Raw genomic sequence first — 18,579 nt, forward strand, 5'->3', positions numbered from 1 at the left:
ATTTTATCCCTTTCCAAAACGGGTGAGGAGCTCATCTCGACCTTTTATCAGGGTGCAGGCCACTGACATGTGGCATGCTAGGGTTTAGCTATACGAACCGGATTCCTTTTGGATTCCAATAAACTGAGCCCATTAATCAATGAATTCGGACTGTTAAAATTTGATCCAACGACTACAAATAAGGGATTCCTCTAAAAATTATAATAATTATAGTCATTTGATTAAATTTTAACTGTCCAAATTCATTAATTAGTGAGCTTAGTTTCCTTAGATCAGGATGGGATCCGGTTCCGTCAAAGGCCACCAACCAAAATTTATTCTCCAATAAAGCATGATAAGGTCATTTCATATATACAATATAAAATGCGTGAATAAATGAAACATTTTACAAAATAATTTGAATAGCAATAGTATGTTCTGAGTTGAGAATTTAATAAAGCTGATTAAAATAATATGTTTTCATATTTGCACTTAAATTCGACGACTTTTCTTATAATTCAGATAAATTAATTTGAATGTCATTGGTTTCAAATAAAATAGCAACTGCCTAACATTATATGCCCAATTGTGCCTTCTAATGACTTAGTTTAAGTTCTACAAGGGTGCATCTATATGATAATGTTATTAGTGCTTCTGTCCTTGTGCGGTCAATTAATTTTTAGTTAGATTGTGTTGGACTATATGAGAATCTTTGTGGTCCAATGTACGTGTCAATAATGTGTGGTTGGGGTGGATTATCAACCATAAGACAACCCAACTTTTGGCTTTCTTAGTTGTGTTTGAACAATATCACTTGCTTTTTTTTTTTTTTTTGGTGTTGCCGTTTTTGAATTCAAGCTAATTCTGGGCCGACGATGTCCCATCCATTCCAAACAAGTTGAAGAATATATAAACATCTATTCTATGCTCTATCTATCAATCAAATAAGAGAAATGCTAAAGATAATCTCTCAAAAGTGAAATTCTTTATGAATTCTCTGTCACCTCATAGTTTAACGTTAATTTATGTCGTCAACGTTACAAAATATTGTGTCAAAAACATAAAGTGAGATAATTTTTGTAAAATCTCACTTTTAAGAAGGTCCACTCTTTTAAGCACGAAAATCTAATGCTATATTGAAGACTTATTTATATGTATATACACAAAATGATAATAAAAATATTCACTTAGTCACTTATCTCATGCATCAAAATTAACAAACGTCATATATGCATCAAACTTTTATCTCGGTTAAAAAAGGTCCAAACTCTTATAAAATAGACCACATGAAAACCCTATTTCCCTCTACAAAAGAGTAGTTTAAATTAGTTAATTTCCTCTCAGTATACACCGCAATATCCTCGATCAGTTCACACCAATGGATTTACCAGTGGAGCTTTCTGCCAATAAGGCAACCATGTGAACAGTGCATTGCATCAGAGAGGCATGTGCATGATCACGTCCTCTCCTACCCCAGCAATATGCAGGCATTGGTCGAGGGAGGCGGCTAGTGGCAGCATTTCCACTTGCTCTTGGTGGTCGTATATATACGCTGATCACTGATTGATCACTTGTCGGATCCACAACGGTTATGAACAGCACAGCAGAATTAAAAGCTGCACATATATTTCATTTTTCTTCGTCTTTTTTAAAAAAAAAAAAAAACTGCATTTGTCTGTTTTTTGGCAGAATACATCGAGGACTGCGTGTGAGAAGAAGACGATGACATGAAGGCCTTTTCTGAATTTGTTTCTTTGCCGAACTCAAATCATCTTTTCTTTTAGATAGGAAGACTGGCGATATAAATCAAAGACAGTTTAGATGTTTATGGCACACTGCTACTAGTACAACGGCACCGAGTCTTAGTTTCGATTTATAAGGACGATCGAGAGTTTCATACCTAATTATATTTAGTCCTAGTTTAAACCCCACGCTCAATAGAATAAAGAACAATAGTATTAGTCAAGATCCATTAAGTGGAATATAATCTTTTTGTCATACACTCACTATCTGTCAACTTGCATCTTACCTCATACACAACAGTAGGCGTGAGATTTTATCAAAAAAATCTCAGTGGTATTCAAAGTGGAACCACTTGAATTAGCCAAAATTTTCAATTCTATTATATTATGAGATTCTTGTTTCTATCACACCCCTTAATGTGGAACCACTACATTGTGGACCACACATGTAGCTAGTTTCACATCAATTTTTTATGGACGAAAGCAAAACAAAGCATTAAAAATGGTAATCTAGGCAAGCCAAGGTAAAGATCCAACTGGCTCAATTGATCAATCAATTCACTCTAATACTACATAAGTCAAGATTTCATATACTCGGCCATCGTCCTCTACTAACCCTACTGATATTGTCGTTCAATTTGCATCTAATGACCTGCACAACACAACAAGTGAGAGGTTTATCACAAAAGGTTTCGGTGATCTCAGACGTAAGGGGAACTATTTAATATGAGTCACATTTAGGTTTATCAATTTTTTTTTGTTGTCAGTAGGTTTATCAATTCTTCAATATGTGATTCTTGTATTGTTCAAACAACTACTAGTCCTATGGTCTAGTAATTATCTTCTTCATCTACAAATGGAAAGTCTCATGTTCAACTCATTTAAACGAGTTTGATACTTAATTATATGGTGTTAGTAGCGTACAAGTCCCACATTCATTAGAATACCGTTGTATCACACAAGTGTTACCTAAAAACAAAACAAAAAATAATTGTAGGAGCTTTGGGCCAAAAAGAAATAATCAGGAAATCAACCCATTTGCGCTTTTTCTTGCACTTATCTTCAGCCCAATACTCAACAACTATCAAATTCGAGCCCAATACTCACAAATACGATAGACTTAGTACCACCTCCTTTCTTTGCAAGAAAAATGCACGACTTCATACATGGCCACAAAACATTGGATTTGGTGTCCAAGAACTCTCGACTCCCCCGAAAAAGATGAAAAGATGAAAAAGATAGAGGGGGTAAGAGTATTCAAATGACGGGGAGTCCAGAGAATGAGTGACATATCGTAATTGCACTATTTTAAGTCTTTCTAATTATGTAACATACTTGAGTGCAACTACACTAGTTAGATTAAAATGTGCTTCTCATGCATCTAAGTCAAAATTTCTTTGGAAATTTTAAATTAATTTAAAGTAGAATAGTGTTTGTATTAAAAAAATAAAAAGATAAAAAGAAGTTAAAGAAAGAAAATAATAAAGCGAGGATTAGACACGGCAGCCAACCATGGACATCATCATAACCTGCATAATTGGACAACAATAAGCAATGTTCTAAAAGACGCTAGGCTTTAGTGGAGCGGCGGGCTAAGGCCTAGCGCCTAGGTGGCTAGGCAGACTAGATAGATTTAAGTAAATCTATTGTATTTCGTGTAAATAAGTGTGTGTTTATATTTAAAATATATATAATTTCATCGTAAACTAGAAAATAGAATGACATATATATATTATGAAGTATTGGAACACAATGAAAACATGAGGAGCAAATATATAATGTGTGTTTATTTAAGTGTTCAATAAGTCTCTTACAATTTATTGGAAACAATAAAATGCAAAAGGAAAGTTATCTATTTTCTATCCAAGTGAGTTGCAACCTAGGCAGGTATCTAGGTGGGTCGGGGTGGGCTAGGTGGGTGCCTAGGCGGTCGAGGTGGGTGCTTCAGCGTGTCTAGGGGCCCTTTCTTAATTTTCAAATGCCTAGGCATTAATCAAAGCGGTGGCCTAAGTGGCGCTAGACGGGGATTTTTAGAATAGTGACAAGAACGAAACTACAAGGCCAAACCGGAAAATTAAAAATATTAATACATCGAAGATCCCTCACATAATAATCTTCACGTACAGCTATTTCACCTTCTCTAGTCTTCATCTTCTTCTTTCTGCATTGGTGCGTTCCTCATCAACTCCTCCAAACCAGAATTACACACAAATCCGAGGAGTTTGGGAAAACCTTAATCTTAAATCAATCGCACACCCCCGTCATCAAAACGCATCACTTCGTCCAACTTCCAACTGCTATCATGTTCCCTCTGTTTTTATGTATTTAATTCCTTTTTATAAGCTAATTTAGTCATGCTCTCGCTGAATTTCTCAACCTTTTTGCATATCATTTTTTTATTCGTAGTGGATAGATTGGATGTATATTCATATGTGATTGTTATTGATTTGCGTTTTTCTTTTGCGCCAAAAGATGGAAACTTTTGCAGAAATTGTATGAACTGCTTTACATTGCGGTTTCAGATTAATTAAGGGATCTCATTCTATTGTTGGTACTGAATTTGATTTTTCAAGATTCCCAGGAAAAATAATCATAAGAAATGAAGGTTCCTGTATAAAAAGTTTGATTTGGTGAAAGGATGCAGCTTTCAGTTTTAAGATGATGGGAACACTTAAATGCGATTACTGAATAATTTGAGTGAGATTAAATCTGAAATGTGCGTTACGATTGAAGCGTGATGTCTCGTGGTTGATATTTTCAGTTATGGCTGCTGTGGCAACGGAAGGATCCCAATTTGATGCTCGTCAGTATGATGCTAAAAGGAGTGAGTTGTAAGCTTCCTTCCCCCCTCTCTCGTACCCTTCTCTGATTCCTATATTCGGTGTTTTCACACGCACTAGTAGAAAAACATGTTTGCGCGACGAAGCAAATTTTGTCGCGCAAAGTATGTTTGCGCGACGCAAAACACAAAACGTCGCGCAAAAGACCTTTGCGCGACGACACTTTGCGCGACGAAGGCTGGCGTCGCGCAAAATATCTTTGCGCGACGCAGATACATTTGGGTCGCTCAAAACATCTTTGAGCGACGCCATATTTCGTCGCGCAAAGTGCCGTCGCGCAAAGGTGTTTTGCGCGACGTTTTATGCGTCACGCAAGATTTTGGCGGCAAAACATGAGTGCTTTACCACTTTTTTCCTATTTTTAATTTATTTATTTTGTACTCATAAGCAAACAAGTTTAACGGTTAGATCGTTGAAACTAGTTTCGTACAATGCGTTTCCCATCAAAACGATAGATTCACTAACACTTAGAGTTTATTTATACTTTCATTAAGTATAACATAAGATTTTGTAGTATCCACTTGTGTAAATATTTTAAATTGACGATAGAATTCATTCATTGTATTCATATAGGGTCAAGGAGTGTAGTTGTAAAAAATCATCAAAATCGGAGTTAAAATAACCGTTAAATCGTGATGTTTCGTTTATACCCGTCGAAAAGGTTTGTCCCGTCACTTGATCTTTGAATGTTTTTTTTTTTTTTTGTGATTTTTGGCGTGTACGATCTCGAAGTATATCCAAACAAGTTTGACGGTTGGATTGTGAAAACTAATTTCGTACAATATGTTTCCTATTTTTAATTTATTTATTTTGTACTCATAAGCAAAATGGCAGGAAAAAAAAACACAACTTTGCGCGACGTAGGTACAATTGCGTCGCGCAAAACATCTTTGCGCGACGCAATTGTACCTACGTCGCGCAAAGTTGTGTTTTTTTTTTTTTTTTTTTGGCCTTTTGCTTTTCTTTTGGGTTTCTTTCATTGCATTTTTCTTTTGTGGTATCCACTTGTGTAAATGTTTTAAATTGACGATCGAATTAGTTCATTGTATTCATATAGGTTTAAAGAGTGTAGCTGTAAAAAATCATCAAAATCAAAGTTAAAATGACCGTTAAATCGTGATTTTTCGTTTATACCCGTCAAAAATGTTTGTCCCGTTACATAATCTCTGAATATTTGTTTTTTGCGATTTTTGGCGTATGCGATCTCGAAACATATACAAACAAGTTTGACGGTTAGATCGTTGAAACTAGTTTCGTACAATGCGTTTCCCATCAAAACGATAGATTCACTAACACTTAAGAGTTTATTTATACTTTCATTAAGTATAACATAAGATTTTGTAGTATCCACTTGTGTAAATATTTTAAATTGACGATCGAATTCATTTATTGTATTCATATAGGGTCAAGGAGTGTAGTTGTAAAAAATCATCAAAATCGGAGTTAAAATAACCATTAAATCGTGATGTTTCGTTTATACCCGTCGAAAAGGTTTGTCCCGTTACTTGATCTTTGAATGTTTTTTTTTTTGTGATTTTTGGCGTGTACGATCTCGAAGTATATCCAAACAAGTTTGACGGTTTGATTGTGAAAACTAATTTCGTACAATATGTTTCCTATTTTTAATGTTTCCTATCATTAAGTTTAATATAACATTTTGTGGTATCCACTTGTGTAAATATTTTTAATTGACGATCGAATTAGTTCGTTGTATTCATATAGGCTCAAGGAGTGTAGCTGTAAAAAATCATCATAATCGGAGTTAAAATAACCATTAAATTGTGACTTTTCGTTTATAACCGTCAAAAGGTTTTGTCCCGTTACTTAATCTCTGGATGTTTTTTTTTTCCAATTTTTGGCGTATGCGATCTCGAAATATATACAAACAAGTTTGACGGTTGGATCGTTGAAATTAGTTGAATACAATGTGTATCCCATCACGTTCAAAGGTATATATATTTATTAAGTAAATTTTGAGTAAAATTTACAATTTTTTTTAAAAAAAAAACCTTGCGCGACGTCACAATATGGTCGTTGCGCAAAAGCACTTTGCGCGACGTCGAAATGTATACCTGTGTCGCGCCATGTGTGATAATTTTGGCGGGGCAATAGTAAAAAAATTTCAAAAAATTTACCAAATTTTCCAACCAAAAGCCTTCCGCTCTTTATCTCTCTCGCACTCAGTCTCTCTTCCCAAACCAAACCCAAATCCTTCTCCTAACTCCAGCCGACTATCCTCCTCGACACCCTTCCCTCGACTCTCCAACTCTCAATCGTCCTCCTCCTCATAGTGCTCACGAGCCATCACCGCCGTCGACCAACACAACGGCACCACCCATCATCTTTCTCAATGACATCCCAGAGAACCCAGGCCATCACCCCCGCTGTCATCCCTCTAAAATTTAGGTAATTTTGATTTTGGGTTTTCCTAAAATTTGAATTGCATTTGTAGATTAGTGATTGATGATTGATGGCTGGTGTTATGTATGTTTATAGATGATTGGTTTAAATTTCATGCGACTGTGATAATGTTTTAGGGAAAAAATCATTTTTCCATTTGTCGTTTGGCCCAATTTCATTTGTCAACATCATGATTTCAATTCCACAATTTCCATCTGACCCTTTTCTTTTCTTTGCTGCTATATAAAATGAAATGATACGGTTGATACCGTCCAACCACCGTTTCATTTTTCTGCATTTGAGTTATGATTTGTATGAATCTAAGAAATATTTAAGGTCAAAACTAATGAACTTGACTTAGTAGCTGTAAATCATAGTTAACTATATCCTATGACTTTTGAACCGAGTTGAGATTTCCATAACCAAAGGCATTTTAAACTAGTTGTTGCCTACCGTTGGTCAAATAGTAAAGGTAGTTATAATGCTACTGGGAATTTCAGGACCTCAGCAAGTTCTATATTGTTTTTCCATGTTAGTGAATGCTCTTGATTCTTCATCTCCTAGACTGTTGTATTCATATGACTATGTAGGTCGTGTAGTGGATAATTGATTGAATTTGATGATTGCTAGTTCTGAATCTGCTTTATATGCTGCAACTGAAAGTGATATCATTGTTGGTGTGAAAGTCAGTCGAAATGCCACAACTGAAAGTGATATCATTGTTGGTGTGATGGACACTCGAATTTGACCTGAAGCCGAGAGCTTTAAAGATGAAGGTTTTGGTCCTCCTCCTAAGAAGTGGAAAGGTGTTTGTGAATGCGGCAAAAATTTCACCTGCAACAAGTATGTCTCTCAATATTTACATGCATAAAGTTATCAATTATACGAATTAAAACTTTTGGTTGAGTTTATTCATTTCAAAATTTCATAATTAAACTACTTTTGTAATGGTTTTGCCTTTGTACTTTGCAACATTTAGTTAACATCAAGAAATGTTTGTTTTGCAGAAAGATTGTTGGTGCTCGATATTACTTAACCATATTTAATAGTTATAAGGTTGGTTCTGTGTCAAGTGTAGTACCATGGATATTCACAGTTGCAGCTAGTACCACATATCGCCGGATTGACAGCATTGTTCTTGCAAACGGAAAGAAACTAGTCGTATGTCTCATCTGCTTCCTTTTTCAACAAAATAAAAATATTTTATGAATACTTGTACATACTGTGGCTCAGATTGTTTTCATTTCAATACTTTTTAATGTTCTTCTCACAAACAGGGGCACTCTACGAACACGTTCACATTAAATGGAACAAATTTCCTCTCATATATGGAAAAGATGCTTCAAGAACAAATTGCTCTCAAATGCTAGCTAGGTAATTCTTGTCCCCGTTTCACTTTTACTGCATACAATATAAAGGAATAAAAATGAAACTATAGTACTGACTTCTTGTTGCATTTTAGTATATGTTGGGAAGGTTTCCTGGACCCTGATTTAGTTAAGGGAAAGATAGTTGTATGTGAGAAGAACACTGGAATTCCTGGGGCTTACAGATCTGGGGCAGTTGGGATAATTTTTGTTAATTTTATGAACAAAACTTTTTCTCTAGTTCTCTCATTTCCTGGGCTAAATGTGGTCAAGTCCTACATGAACTCCACCATGTATAGATTCATTTCAATACTGTTAAGGTTGGAGATTTTTGATCACGTTGCTTTTTAAATTCTTGAAAGCCTCTGTTATTTTACAGGGTCCCTCAAGCGACGATATTACAAAGTGAAGTCATAAAAGATGTTGCTGCGCCTCTTGTTTCTATCACGTCTGCGACTGGACCGAATTTAGTTGACTATGTTATGAATTTGATGATTCTTCATCTCCTAGACTGTTGTATTTATTTGACTATGTAGTTCCAGGGTGAGCAGATGAAGGCCCACGGCGAAGGGATGAGGACCTATACGGGGACAGTGAGAGACCTTGTACGAGTCATGTCCAACCTCCAAATCTCGCTACTAGCACTTAATCTTGCTCCACCATCGACCTCAGAGCCACCTCACCTTGCCGATACTCAGTAGCTTGATGTATTAAACCTAGAAGACTACTTGTAGTTTTTTCTTTTTTGTTCGAACATCTTGTATGTACATTTTATATATTTTATAATTAAATACTTTTGCTCGGTTAATTCATTATTGTTTAGAATTTAATTACAATATTTATTAAAAATTTTAAAAAAATATTTTTGACGAAAACAAAGAAAAAGGGTTTGCGCGACGTATGCCCACGTCGCACAAAGACACTAAGCCACTTTGCTCGACGAATATCCTATGTCGTGCAAAGGCACCTATGCCACTTTGCGCGACGCAGTCCTAGGTCGCGCAAAGCCACTTTGCGCGACGCACATCCTCTGTCGCGCAAAGCCACTTTGCGCGACCTAGGACCGCGTCGCACAAAGTCACTTTAATTCACTTTGCACGACAGAGGATGTGCGTCGCGCAAAGTGTCTTTGCGCGACGCACGTTACTTCGTCGTCGCGCAAACCCTACTGTCACTGCCTTGGCGCGACGGTTATCGCGCGACGAAGTTTCGTCGCGCAAACCCTTAGGCAACGAATTTTTACTTTGCGCGACGAAGGTACCTACGTCGCGCAAAGTGTTTTTCCTACTAGTGACGGTACATATTTTGTGTTGCCAATGATAAAGATTTATTCTTGTTTTGTTGAACTGATGGGGCCAGACTTGGAGGTGACTGGCAAGAGTTTTTCACATCGTATGATGAGGTTCATGACGGCTTTGGCGCTATGGGATTGCAGGAGAACCTTCTTCGAGGCATCTATGCATATGGTAAATCAAACAACGCTACATTTGTTTTCTTGGGAAATTAAGAGTTTCCGAGTATGGTACTTTTCAAAACCTGTTGGGAAATTTTTGGCTAGACTTGCCTGATCAGGTGATATTAGTTTTTCAGCGTGTTAGGGAGATACAAGTTTATAACTCCATTTTGCATCAATTGAGATTGTCGCCGTGTGTGTAATTGTACGAGTATTTTTTTTATATGGAAAATGAAGAGTTGGTCTAATATTTTAGGTTGTGACTTGTAAGATTGTTTACGCGAGAAGTGAATGGTGTTACCTTTGCTTGAAGTAAAATGCTATACCATTTACCACTGCCTCTTCTCTATTCACACACACACATATTCATATGCTTGTTGTTGGTTGGTATGTGTATACTACGAATGCAAGTCATCCTTGTAGTAGAATGGATAGCTGATAGATGGTCCAAACTTTTTCTTAAGGTTTTGAGAACCCCTCTGCAATTCAGCAAGGGGGTATTGTTCCTTTCTGCAAGGGACTTGATGTGATTCAACAGGCACAACTGGAACTGGAAAAACAGCGACATTCTGCTCTGGGATTTTGCAGCAGCTTGATTATGGCTTACTTGATTGCCAGGCATTGGTTCTTGCACCCACACGCGAACTTGCTCAACAGATTGAAAAGTTTATGAGAGCACTGGGTGACTAACTTGGTGTCAAGGTTCATGCTTGGGTTGGTGGGACCAGTGTTCGTGAAGATCAACGCATTCTCTCCAGTGGGGTCCATGTCGTTGTTGGCACTCCTGGTCGTGTATTTGACATGCAACGAAGGCAGTCTCTTCGTCCTGCTTACATTAAGATGTTTGTGTTAGATGAAGCAGATGAAATGCTTTCACGAGGTTTCAAGGATCAGGTCCTTAGTTTCTTTTTCATTTGTATTCTCTGTTTCTTCTGTGTGCCGATACTTCTTGCTACAAAAACATGAGTTTGGTGATCTTTCAATATTAAATTTACGTTTAGTTTGCGTGCTATTTTGGTTAAGTGGTGATTGTACTAACAATCCCATTTCATGTTTTCAGATCTATGACATTTTCCAGCTGCTACCACCGAAAATCCAGGTGGGGGTTTTCTCTGCCACAATGCCACCAGAGGCCCTTGATATCACTAGGAAGTTCTTGAACAAACCTGTAAGGATTTTGGTGAAACGTGACGAGGTATCAAGTAGTTTCATGTCAATGTTGAGAAAGAGGATTGGAAACTGGAGACACTTTGTGATCTTTATCAGACCTTGGCAATTACCCAGAGTGTCATCTTTGTGAACACCATGGCGCAAAGTTGATTGGTTAACAGACAAGACGCGCAGCCGTGATCACACAGTTTCTGCCACCCACGGGGACATGGACCAAAACCCAAGAGATATTATCATGAGAGAGTTTCGGTGTGGTTCTTCTCGTGTGCTCATAACCACTGATCTCTTGGCCTGTGGTATTGACGTCCAGCCGGTCTCCCTTGTGATTAATTACGACCTTCCAACACAAGCGGAGAAACCTCCATCATATTGGTCGTAGTGGGAGGTTTGGGAGGAAGGGTGTTGCCATCAATTTCGTCACCAAGGACGACGACAGGATGTTGTTTGATATCCAGAAGTTTTATAATGTTATCATTGAGGAGCTGCAGGCAAATGTTGCTGATCTGCTCTAAATAAGGTTTTGCATTGGTTTTGGTAAATTGGCTTTGAAATTTAAAGCCGTATTTATTTTCTTGTTGGTGTAGGGGCGATTCTTTAGCATGGTTTACTTGGAACTGGGGTATTCCCGTTTCAGGTGTGGAAAAAACGACTTGAAAGTTTTTGGTCGAAGGTTTTGTTGCGTGTTTTTTGTAATTTTAGTATGTAAGACGGTTTTGCAGCATTAAACTGTTTTGTCTGGTTCTTGAGATGGAATATTCCGTTGGAGTCATAGAAACTTCTCGACAGATTGATGCAGTTTTGACTTTTGAGATTTGTTTGTTTGTGTTGTGAAGGGTGAATAGGAAAGCTGTAACGTAACAGAGACCTTGCCCGACAACGACGAGAGATCTTTATCTACAACCGGATATATATCCTCGTGCATTTACAACGACGAAAATACAGATACTGCTCAAGCAAAATGACCCAAACGCAAAAGGGTTGAACTCGTCAACATAATTAAAGACAAAAGAAGAATAAGGTTCTTTGTTTTTTGGTTGAAGTCATTGTGGAAAAGAAAACTTGGGGATGGATGTGAATTAGAAGGAGGAAAAGAATAAAAGGGAGAAAGGTTTGATGAGGTTCCCTCATAACAAATAATTGTTGACAACTCTTACAACAAATAATGTGGCTATTTGTATAAATGTTTTTAGTGACCACTTTGATGATCATCTTCCTAGGTGAACTGGGGCCTTGCACTAACAAAATGGTTTACTTCAAACTCATATTACATGAAATATGTGAAAATGGAAATCGGGAATTGAAAGTTTAGTGTCTTAAATATTGTAGGTTTACGGATGAATGATGAGTATGATAAGTATTCTAATTCATCCGTATATTACAAACACATGAAATTTTAAATAAAATATGGGCTGTACATTCAAATGTGTAACCGATTATTTGAAGAATCAGGAATGAAATCAACTAAAGAAGGCAACTTGACCCCACACCTATTTCTTCCTTCTCTTGCGCATCAATTATTTTATGATTTCATCCATTCTATTATTGTGTGTATAGCGTTCCTCAAAATTCTGTTTTTGATTAAAAATTAACAACTATTTTATTTGTGTATATTTCCTTGGAAATTACTTCATGTTGAAACATATTCAAATTTGAAATAACTTTTGGATTCATAAAAAGTGGTGTTTTACACATACTCATTTTTACTTTTTATACATTTCTGTTAATTATATTATTTAATTATTTTCAATTCATTTAGTCCAACGAGCACAATATATAAATTCATTCGATCAGATAACCACAAATAAGAACAAAATTAGTTTCTTCATAGCATAAAATTGAGTTGTAAGGCAGATTTCAAAAAATAAGCCTTTATTCTTTTATGCATAAAATTCATCTTTTTCTTGGTCAACGGATAAAAAATAGAATCTTAATGAAATATTTTGGATACTGTTCATTTTTAACGTTAAAGATATTTTTACTTTAAAAAATTTAAAAAGTAACTTATAGTAGTATTCATTTACAATAATTTTTTATTTTTTTTATTAAAATTCAAGATTTTTAAACTTTTTTTATTAATTTTAAAAAAATAATATTAACGAACATTGTCGTGGACAGACAACATGATTCCCCGCGAAACACGCCATCTAGAATCACTCATAAGGTCAGCTTTTACCCAATAAAAAAGTTTGAAAAAAAAGAAATCCAAACAAAACATCTCTCTGTAGTCTTTTTCTCTTACTTTTCTTCTTCCTCTGCCACAAATCCAAACCCATCAAACGGTTGGAAAGCTCTCTGCCACCATGGAAGAAGACTACAGCAGATCAAGGTCTTCGTACGGCGGCGGCGGAGGGAATAATATGCAGGTGGGAACCTACTATGGACGCCCAACGAGGCCGCCACCCACCACTTCCTCCTATGAGCTGAGGAGCTACAGTACTTCATATGCACAAACCCAGATGGCTAATCATAATTATAACTACAATAACAGGGAGATTAAACTGAAAAAAGGGAAAAGCATTTCTGGGTCGTCTTCCAGTTGGGGGATCCTGGCTGATCCGGAGTTGCAGAGGAAGAAGAGGGTTGCGAGCTACAAGATGTATTCTGTGGAGGGGAAGATGAAGGGCTCGTTCAGGAAAAGCTTCAGGTGGCTTAAAGATAAGTACACCCAAGTGCTTTATGGCTGGTGGTGATTGAAAGTGATCAATAAGTGCTTTTTGGTGGGTAATATTTAGCTTTTGTTCTATTTCTAAGTCTTGAATTGAGTTTATGGTTGTGATCATATAAAAAAAAAAATCATGATTTGGGTTTGGTGCAAGTTAATATACTGAACTGAATCGTAAATTGGATGGTCTTGTTTCTGGTTTTGAATCAATTTGTCACCTTTTATAAATATCCGTATTGTTCTCGTTAAAAGTTATACGCTTTGAGGTCCGATGAGCGTACTTTGTGGACAACTTGTTTGGAGATATTGATATTTCTCACCTTCAAATTGGTTCACGAGTTTGATTCTCTGTTCTGGTGTGAGGTTTTATGTACCATGTAAATCTGGATGTTCTAATTTTTTCCCTTACCTTTCATATTTAGCCTTTTTGTTGTGTGCTTTACTTTGCAACCTGCAATCTGATAGGTGCTAAAAAATCATTGTTCACTTTCTTGACCAGTGTCGAAAAACGCTTTTTGATAGGCAAAAACGCTTTTGATTTTATTTGGCAGAAAACTTAGAAGTGCTTATGTCTCACATAATTTGTTAATAATCAAAAGTACTTTTAGTATAAGCACTTATTAGCAGAAGTGTTTTATAGAGAAGCAACTCCAAAGGGCTCTAAGTGTCATCCATGGCTGTTTCAGTGTTTCTAGAGAAAGACGTGACTGCCACATGAGTGTAATATGAATATGAGGTTATATCTCCGGTTGTATGCAAGATTCTCACCAATATCTATTGCGAATGATTTTTAGCCATTGAGTTGGTTGACTCCTTACAAGACCAAGTATTTTTGTGGTTGAGATGATTTTAGGAGCAAGACCAACCTATGAGGTTTTGGCCTTGGAATTTCTGACAACCCGTGTGCATAATGCCATTGCAACTGTTTCCATGATCTCCATTTTCTCTGCAAAAGACTTGTAGCCCGAGTAGTTAAGAATATCATTACACTCGAAATCTCGTGTTTGATTTCTCCTCGCCGGCTTGAATTGATGAAAAGATAAATCATCTCCCTCAATTATTTTCAGTGTTTCCTGTTTTTATCTTTTGGAAATGGCTAATACTCCTGCAATTGGAACAACTAGACCATCGGCTGGCATTTATGTACAATGATTCACAGTGTTGGAGCACCATAGGTTGAAGAAGAAATAATCTAAACTCCGTGGTAGGGCTCCATGAAAATCTTTCAGAAGCGCAAATTTGTTTTGCGGGATTAGATACAGCTCTTCGATCCACAAAACAGGATCAAATCGATAGTGTGTGCCGGTCGATCAGCTGGTCTCTGATCACGCAGAACGGGATTCGACGCCTGAATGGCTGAATGCGCTGTTGGAAACTTGTGTTATGTGGGACTGCCAGTCCCACATCGCCCAAACCCTTTACACTCTAAGTCTTTATAAGTGATTTCACTCACTTATAGTTTGAAAAGAATTGAGCCAAAGCTATGGACTTTGGGCCTTAGAATTGGAGAGTTTGGGTGTATATATTTAATGTCAAAGATGGGCGAAAAACACAAGTTACGTTTTTGATTTTTTGGATTCAGTTTTTTCCGAAAGGATAAAAACTGTCTGAACAGTTACGTTCAGTTTTCTAACAGTTGCATTCGGTTTTCTTTTTAAAAAAACTGATAAGCATGAATGGTTGGAGAAGTTCACATCATGCCATTATATATAGGGCAATAAAATCAGAAACAATAATCAAGTTTTTCCAAATTCATTCCACCATATTTCGCTGAGAACCACACAACCAATTCGCCAAGAATCCAAGTTCGAGTGCAAGAACTTGGATTAGATAGTTGTATCCTGCAAGATAGACGTCCATCGAACTGCTGCACTAGTGTAGGGACGAATTTCTGTCTTAGGAGATTGCTCTGCAAGCCTCTATCGTCAAAGAACAAGTCAGTGATTTGTGATTTTATATATAATTACACTAAGTGTTTATGTTTTAATATATTGTATTTGTTGTTGAGTTTTACCATTTGAAATAAAACTGTGCAAATTGTTTTATAATATATACTTAACGTTTGATTGGTTCTAACATGCGCCTGTTTTGAACTTGGAACCAAGAGAATGTAATACTTTCACTTGAACAAATCTCAGAGACCCTGACCGTATTTTGCTCCTAATTTTCAATGCCACCCCAAGGAAAAGAAATATTACTATTCATTAGGAACTGTCTAATAAGGTTTTGGAATCAGTTGACTAAATTACTTTGCGTGGGATGCAAGTGCTTTTAGCTAAATATTAATAGGACAGCATAGCGTCTCCTTGCTAAGTCAGAGTACTCAAAATTCCCAGTCAAATTGTCTCAATCATTTGCAGTGCCTGAATATCTCAACATCCGGAAAAGCCAACACTACGGCACAACGGGAAGCGAATTCTACACAAATAGCGCCGGTACTTGAAAGCGAAGGAGAGGCAATTTTTTGTATGAAAAATCGGAATCAGGACTCAAAAGAGTTAAAAGCCAGAATTAAAGAGGCTCAGAAGCTGAAGGAAGAGATTGGTCGAGATACAACTGAGCTGAATATAGCTTTAACGAAAAAGACTCTACGTGTGCAGTCTGCATGAAGTTATTTGACTGCATTTCCTAATTCAATCATCAAATACGATCACGAATTAAGTATGTGATATTTTATTGAAATTTATGTATTAACAGTGTGATAGGAATCGGTTGAAAGAACCAAATAACCATGAATGGAGACTCGAATTCAGTTTGGCCATGGAGAGGGAGGAAATGAATATACTGCACTGTTTCTGCTTCGTTTTGCAAACAAAGTTCATCAAGGAAAACCAATGAAGCCCTTCTTGCCGCGAGAAGAGATCTCTAAGCATTTAAGAGTTCTACTTATTAGGTACCAGCGTCGGTATGTAAATGTTTCTTGATTATATAGCCTTTTGAGTTTGTTGGAAATGTGATCATGGATTCTGTAGAAAAAGAATTTCCGGATGGTACATGAAACAAACAGTTTGGCGGAGGAAAAGCTGCTTTTGAAAGAGATTGATGAGAGACCGTAGGAGGTTGTTGGTTCATTTCCACCTTTGAAAAAAATTGTTATCTTCCGCCTTATTTAGATGTAAGATTAAACAAGAAGTTTTAAGTTCTCTTAGAGTTACTCAACTATATGAAGCGTTCTTATCGGTAATAACTTCGTAAATATTCAGTTGAGATAGTGAATGTGTTCTTACCGGTAAGAAGTTGTGTAAATATTCAGCTCAGATATTGACCGTCTTCTTATATTCAACTCAGATATTGAACGTCTTCTTACCGGTAAGAAGTTATGCAAATAAAAATTTATGTCATGACTTGTCTTGACACGCTAACCCTCGTATCATGGCACGCCAAAGCATCGTTTTTGGCATACAATGACATGTCAAGGGATGCATTTTGCCAACATTGCGCACTTGGCGTGGCTTGCCTTGACACGGTAACTCTTGTATCAGGGCACGCCAAAACATCACTGTTGGCCACAACATGACAAGCATAGTGAATTGTCGTATGAATGCATGTCAAGACACGCCATGCATTCTCTCTAAACCCTAATGCTCTGCTTGGTTTCTCAGAAAATTTAGGACATTGAAACTAAGAATTTGGAGAGGAGAGAAAGAGAGGCTTACATACGTAATCGGTGAGTGACAGAGCCCGTTTATCGGAGAAGCCAACAACGTCATTATTTCATGGCTTGTCTTGATACGGTAACCCTCACATCGTGGCATGCCAGAACAAGCTGACATTCGATCAACTGATTCTACTTCTGGAATGAAGCAGCTGAGTGTCAATCCTTGCGAACACCATCAAGTCTGAAAGATGTGCAAAAATAATTTGTACAATTGTGGCACGTCAACATTTTGCCAACACTTTGCCACCTATTTTGAAATAACTTAGATGTCGACAATGCATGTTGTGTCAATTGAGATACTTTGCCTACTATTTCAGAGTATTTTAGATGTCAGCAATGCATGTCATGGCATCCTAATCCCATAATATTCCCATCACATGCCAAGTGCACAAAATGTCAGCAAAATGTATGCCATGACATGTCATCATATGCCAACAACGATGTTTTGGCGTGCCACAATGCAATGGTTAGTGTGTGAAAGTGTGAGAAAAATGCATGTCATAACAAGTCTCGCGAGTTGTCAGGATAATGCATGACATGACATGTCTTGACACGCTAACCCTAACACTCGCATTGTGGCACGCCAACATTTTGCCAACACTTTGCCTACTATTTCGGAGTAATTTAGATGTCGGCAATGCATGTCATGGCATCCTAATCTCATAAATGCATGTCATGACATTCTCATCGCATACCAAGCACACAAAACGTTGGCAAAGTGTATGCCATGACATCATTGCATGCCAACATACATATTTTGGTGTGCCACGATGCAAGAATTAGGGTGTCAAAGTGTTAGAAAAATGCATGCCAAGCTTGTCTCAACACGCCAAAATATCACTAACATTTGATCAACTGACTCTACTTCTGGATTGAAGCAGTTGAGTGCCAATCCTTGCAGACACCATCAAATTTGAAAGATGTACAAAAATAATTTGTACAAATGTGGCACACAAGCGTTTGCCAACACTTTGCCTACTATTTCGGAATAACTTAGATGTCGGCAATGCTTGTCATGTCAATTGAGACATCAAAGGTAATGGGATGATGAAGCCATTGCCGATTAGGCTAATGCAAATGCTATTGCCAATTCCAAGGGAACGATTTGGGATTCTTTGAGTTCGAAAAAAGAGTTACAAGAACAAGTCAAAGTAACATATAAACATAATTCTAACTCATGAAATAGAGTAAAGTTAAAGCTTTGAAATTTGTTTCCTACTGACTTTCTGATTTAATTTCTTTACACAATATTGCAGGTAAGCGGCAAGAAGGTTGATGAAGTAACGAATTCACTATTGGCGGTGCGGC

At 37.0% G+C, this 18,579-nt stretch overlaps 1 protein-coding gene, 1 long non-coding RNA gene and 1 pseudogene across 2 annotated transcripts; all 3 read left to right on the forward strand.

Annotated features, from left to right (window-relative positions):
* The first annotated feature begins 4,484 nt into the window (after nucleotides 1-4,484).
* Nucleotides 4,485-11,463, forward strand: LOC103952364 (annotated as a pseudogene).
* On the forward strand, nucleotides 7,978-9,123 carry LOC125478760. The gene is made up of 3 exons (XR_007259529.1): nucleotides 7,978-8,122; nucleotides 8,239-8,335; nucleotides 8,708-9,123. It is a non-coding gene; the product is annotated as an uncharacterized LOC125478760 (long non-coding RNA).
* A 1,763-nt stretch (nucleotides 11,464-13,226) lies between the features above and the next one.
* LOC103952357 lies at nucleotides 13,227-13,819 on the forward strand. The gene has a single exon (XM_009363930.3). It carries the CDS (start codon nucleotides 13,252-13,254, stop codon nucleotides 13,639-13,641), a length of 390 nt encoding a protein of 129 aa, XP_009362205.1. The 5' UTR covers nucleotides 13,227-13,251; the 3' UTR covers nucleotides 13,642-13,819.
* Nucleotides 13,820-18,579: the final 4,760 nt, after the last annotated feature.

The sequence above is a fragment of a genome, unplaced genomic scaffold (assembly GCF_019419815.1).
Source record: "Pyrus x bretschneideri cultivar Hongxiangsu unplaced genomic scaffold, Pyrus_bretschneideri_v1 Contig1, whole genome shotgun sequence".
Classification (NCBI taxonomy): Eukaryota; Viridiplantae; Streptophyta; class Magnoliopsida; order Rosales; family Rosaceae; genus Pyrus; species Pyrus x bretschneideri.

Bases quoted from the DNA above. Each gene is read 5' to 3' on its own strand.
- LOC103952357 (XM_009363930.3), top strand. From the start codon at position 13,252: ATGGAAGAAGACTACAGCAGATCAAGGTCTTCGTACGGCGGCGGCGGA.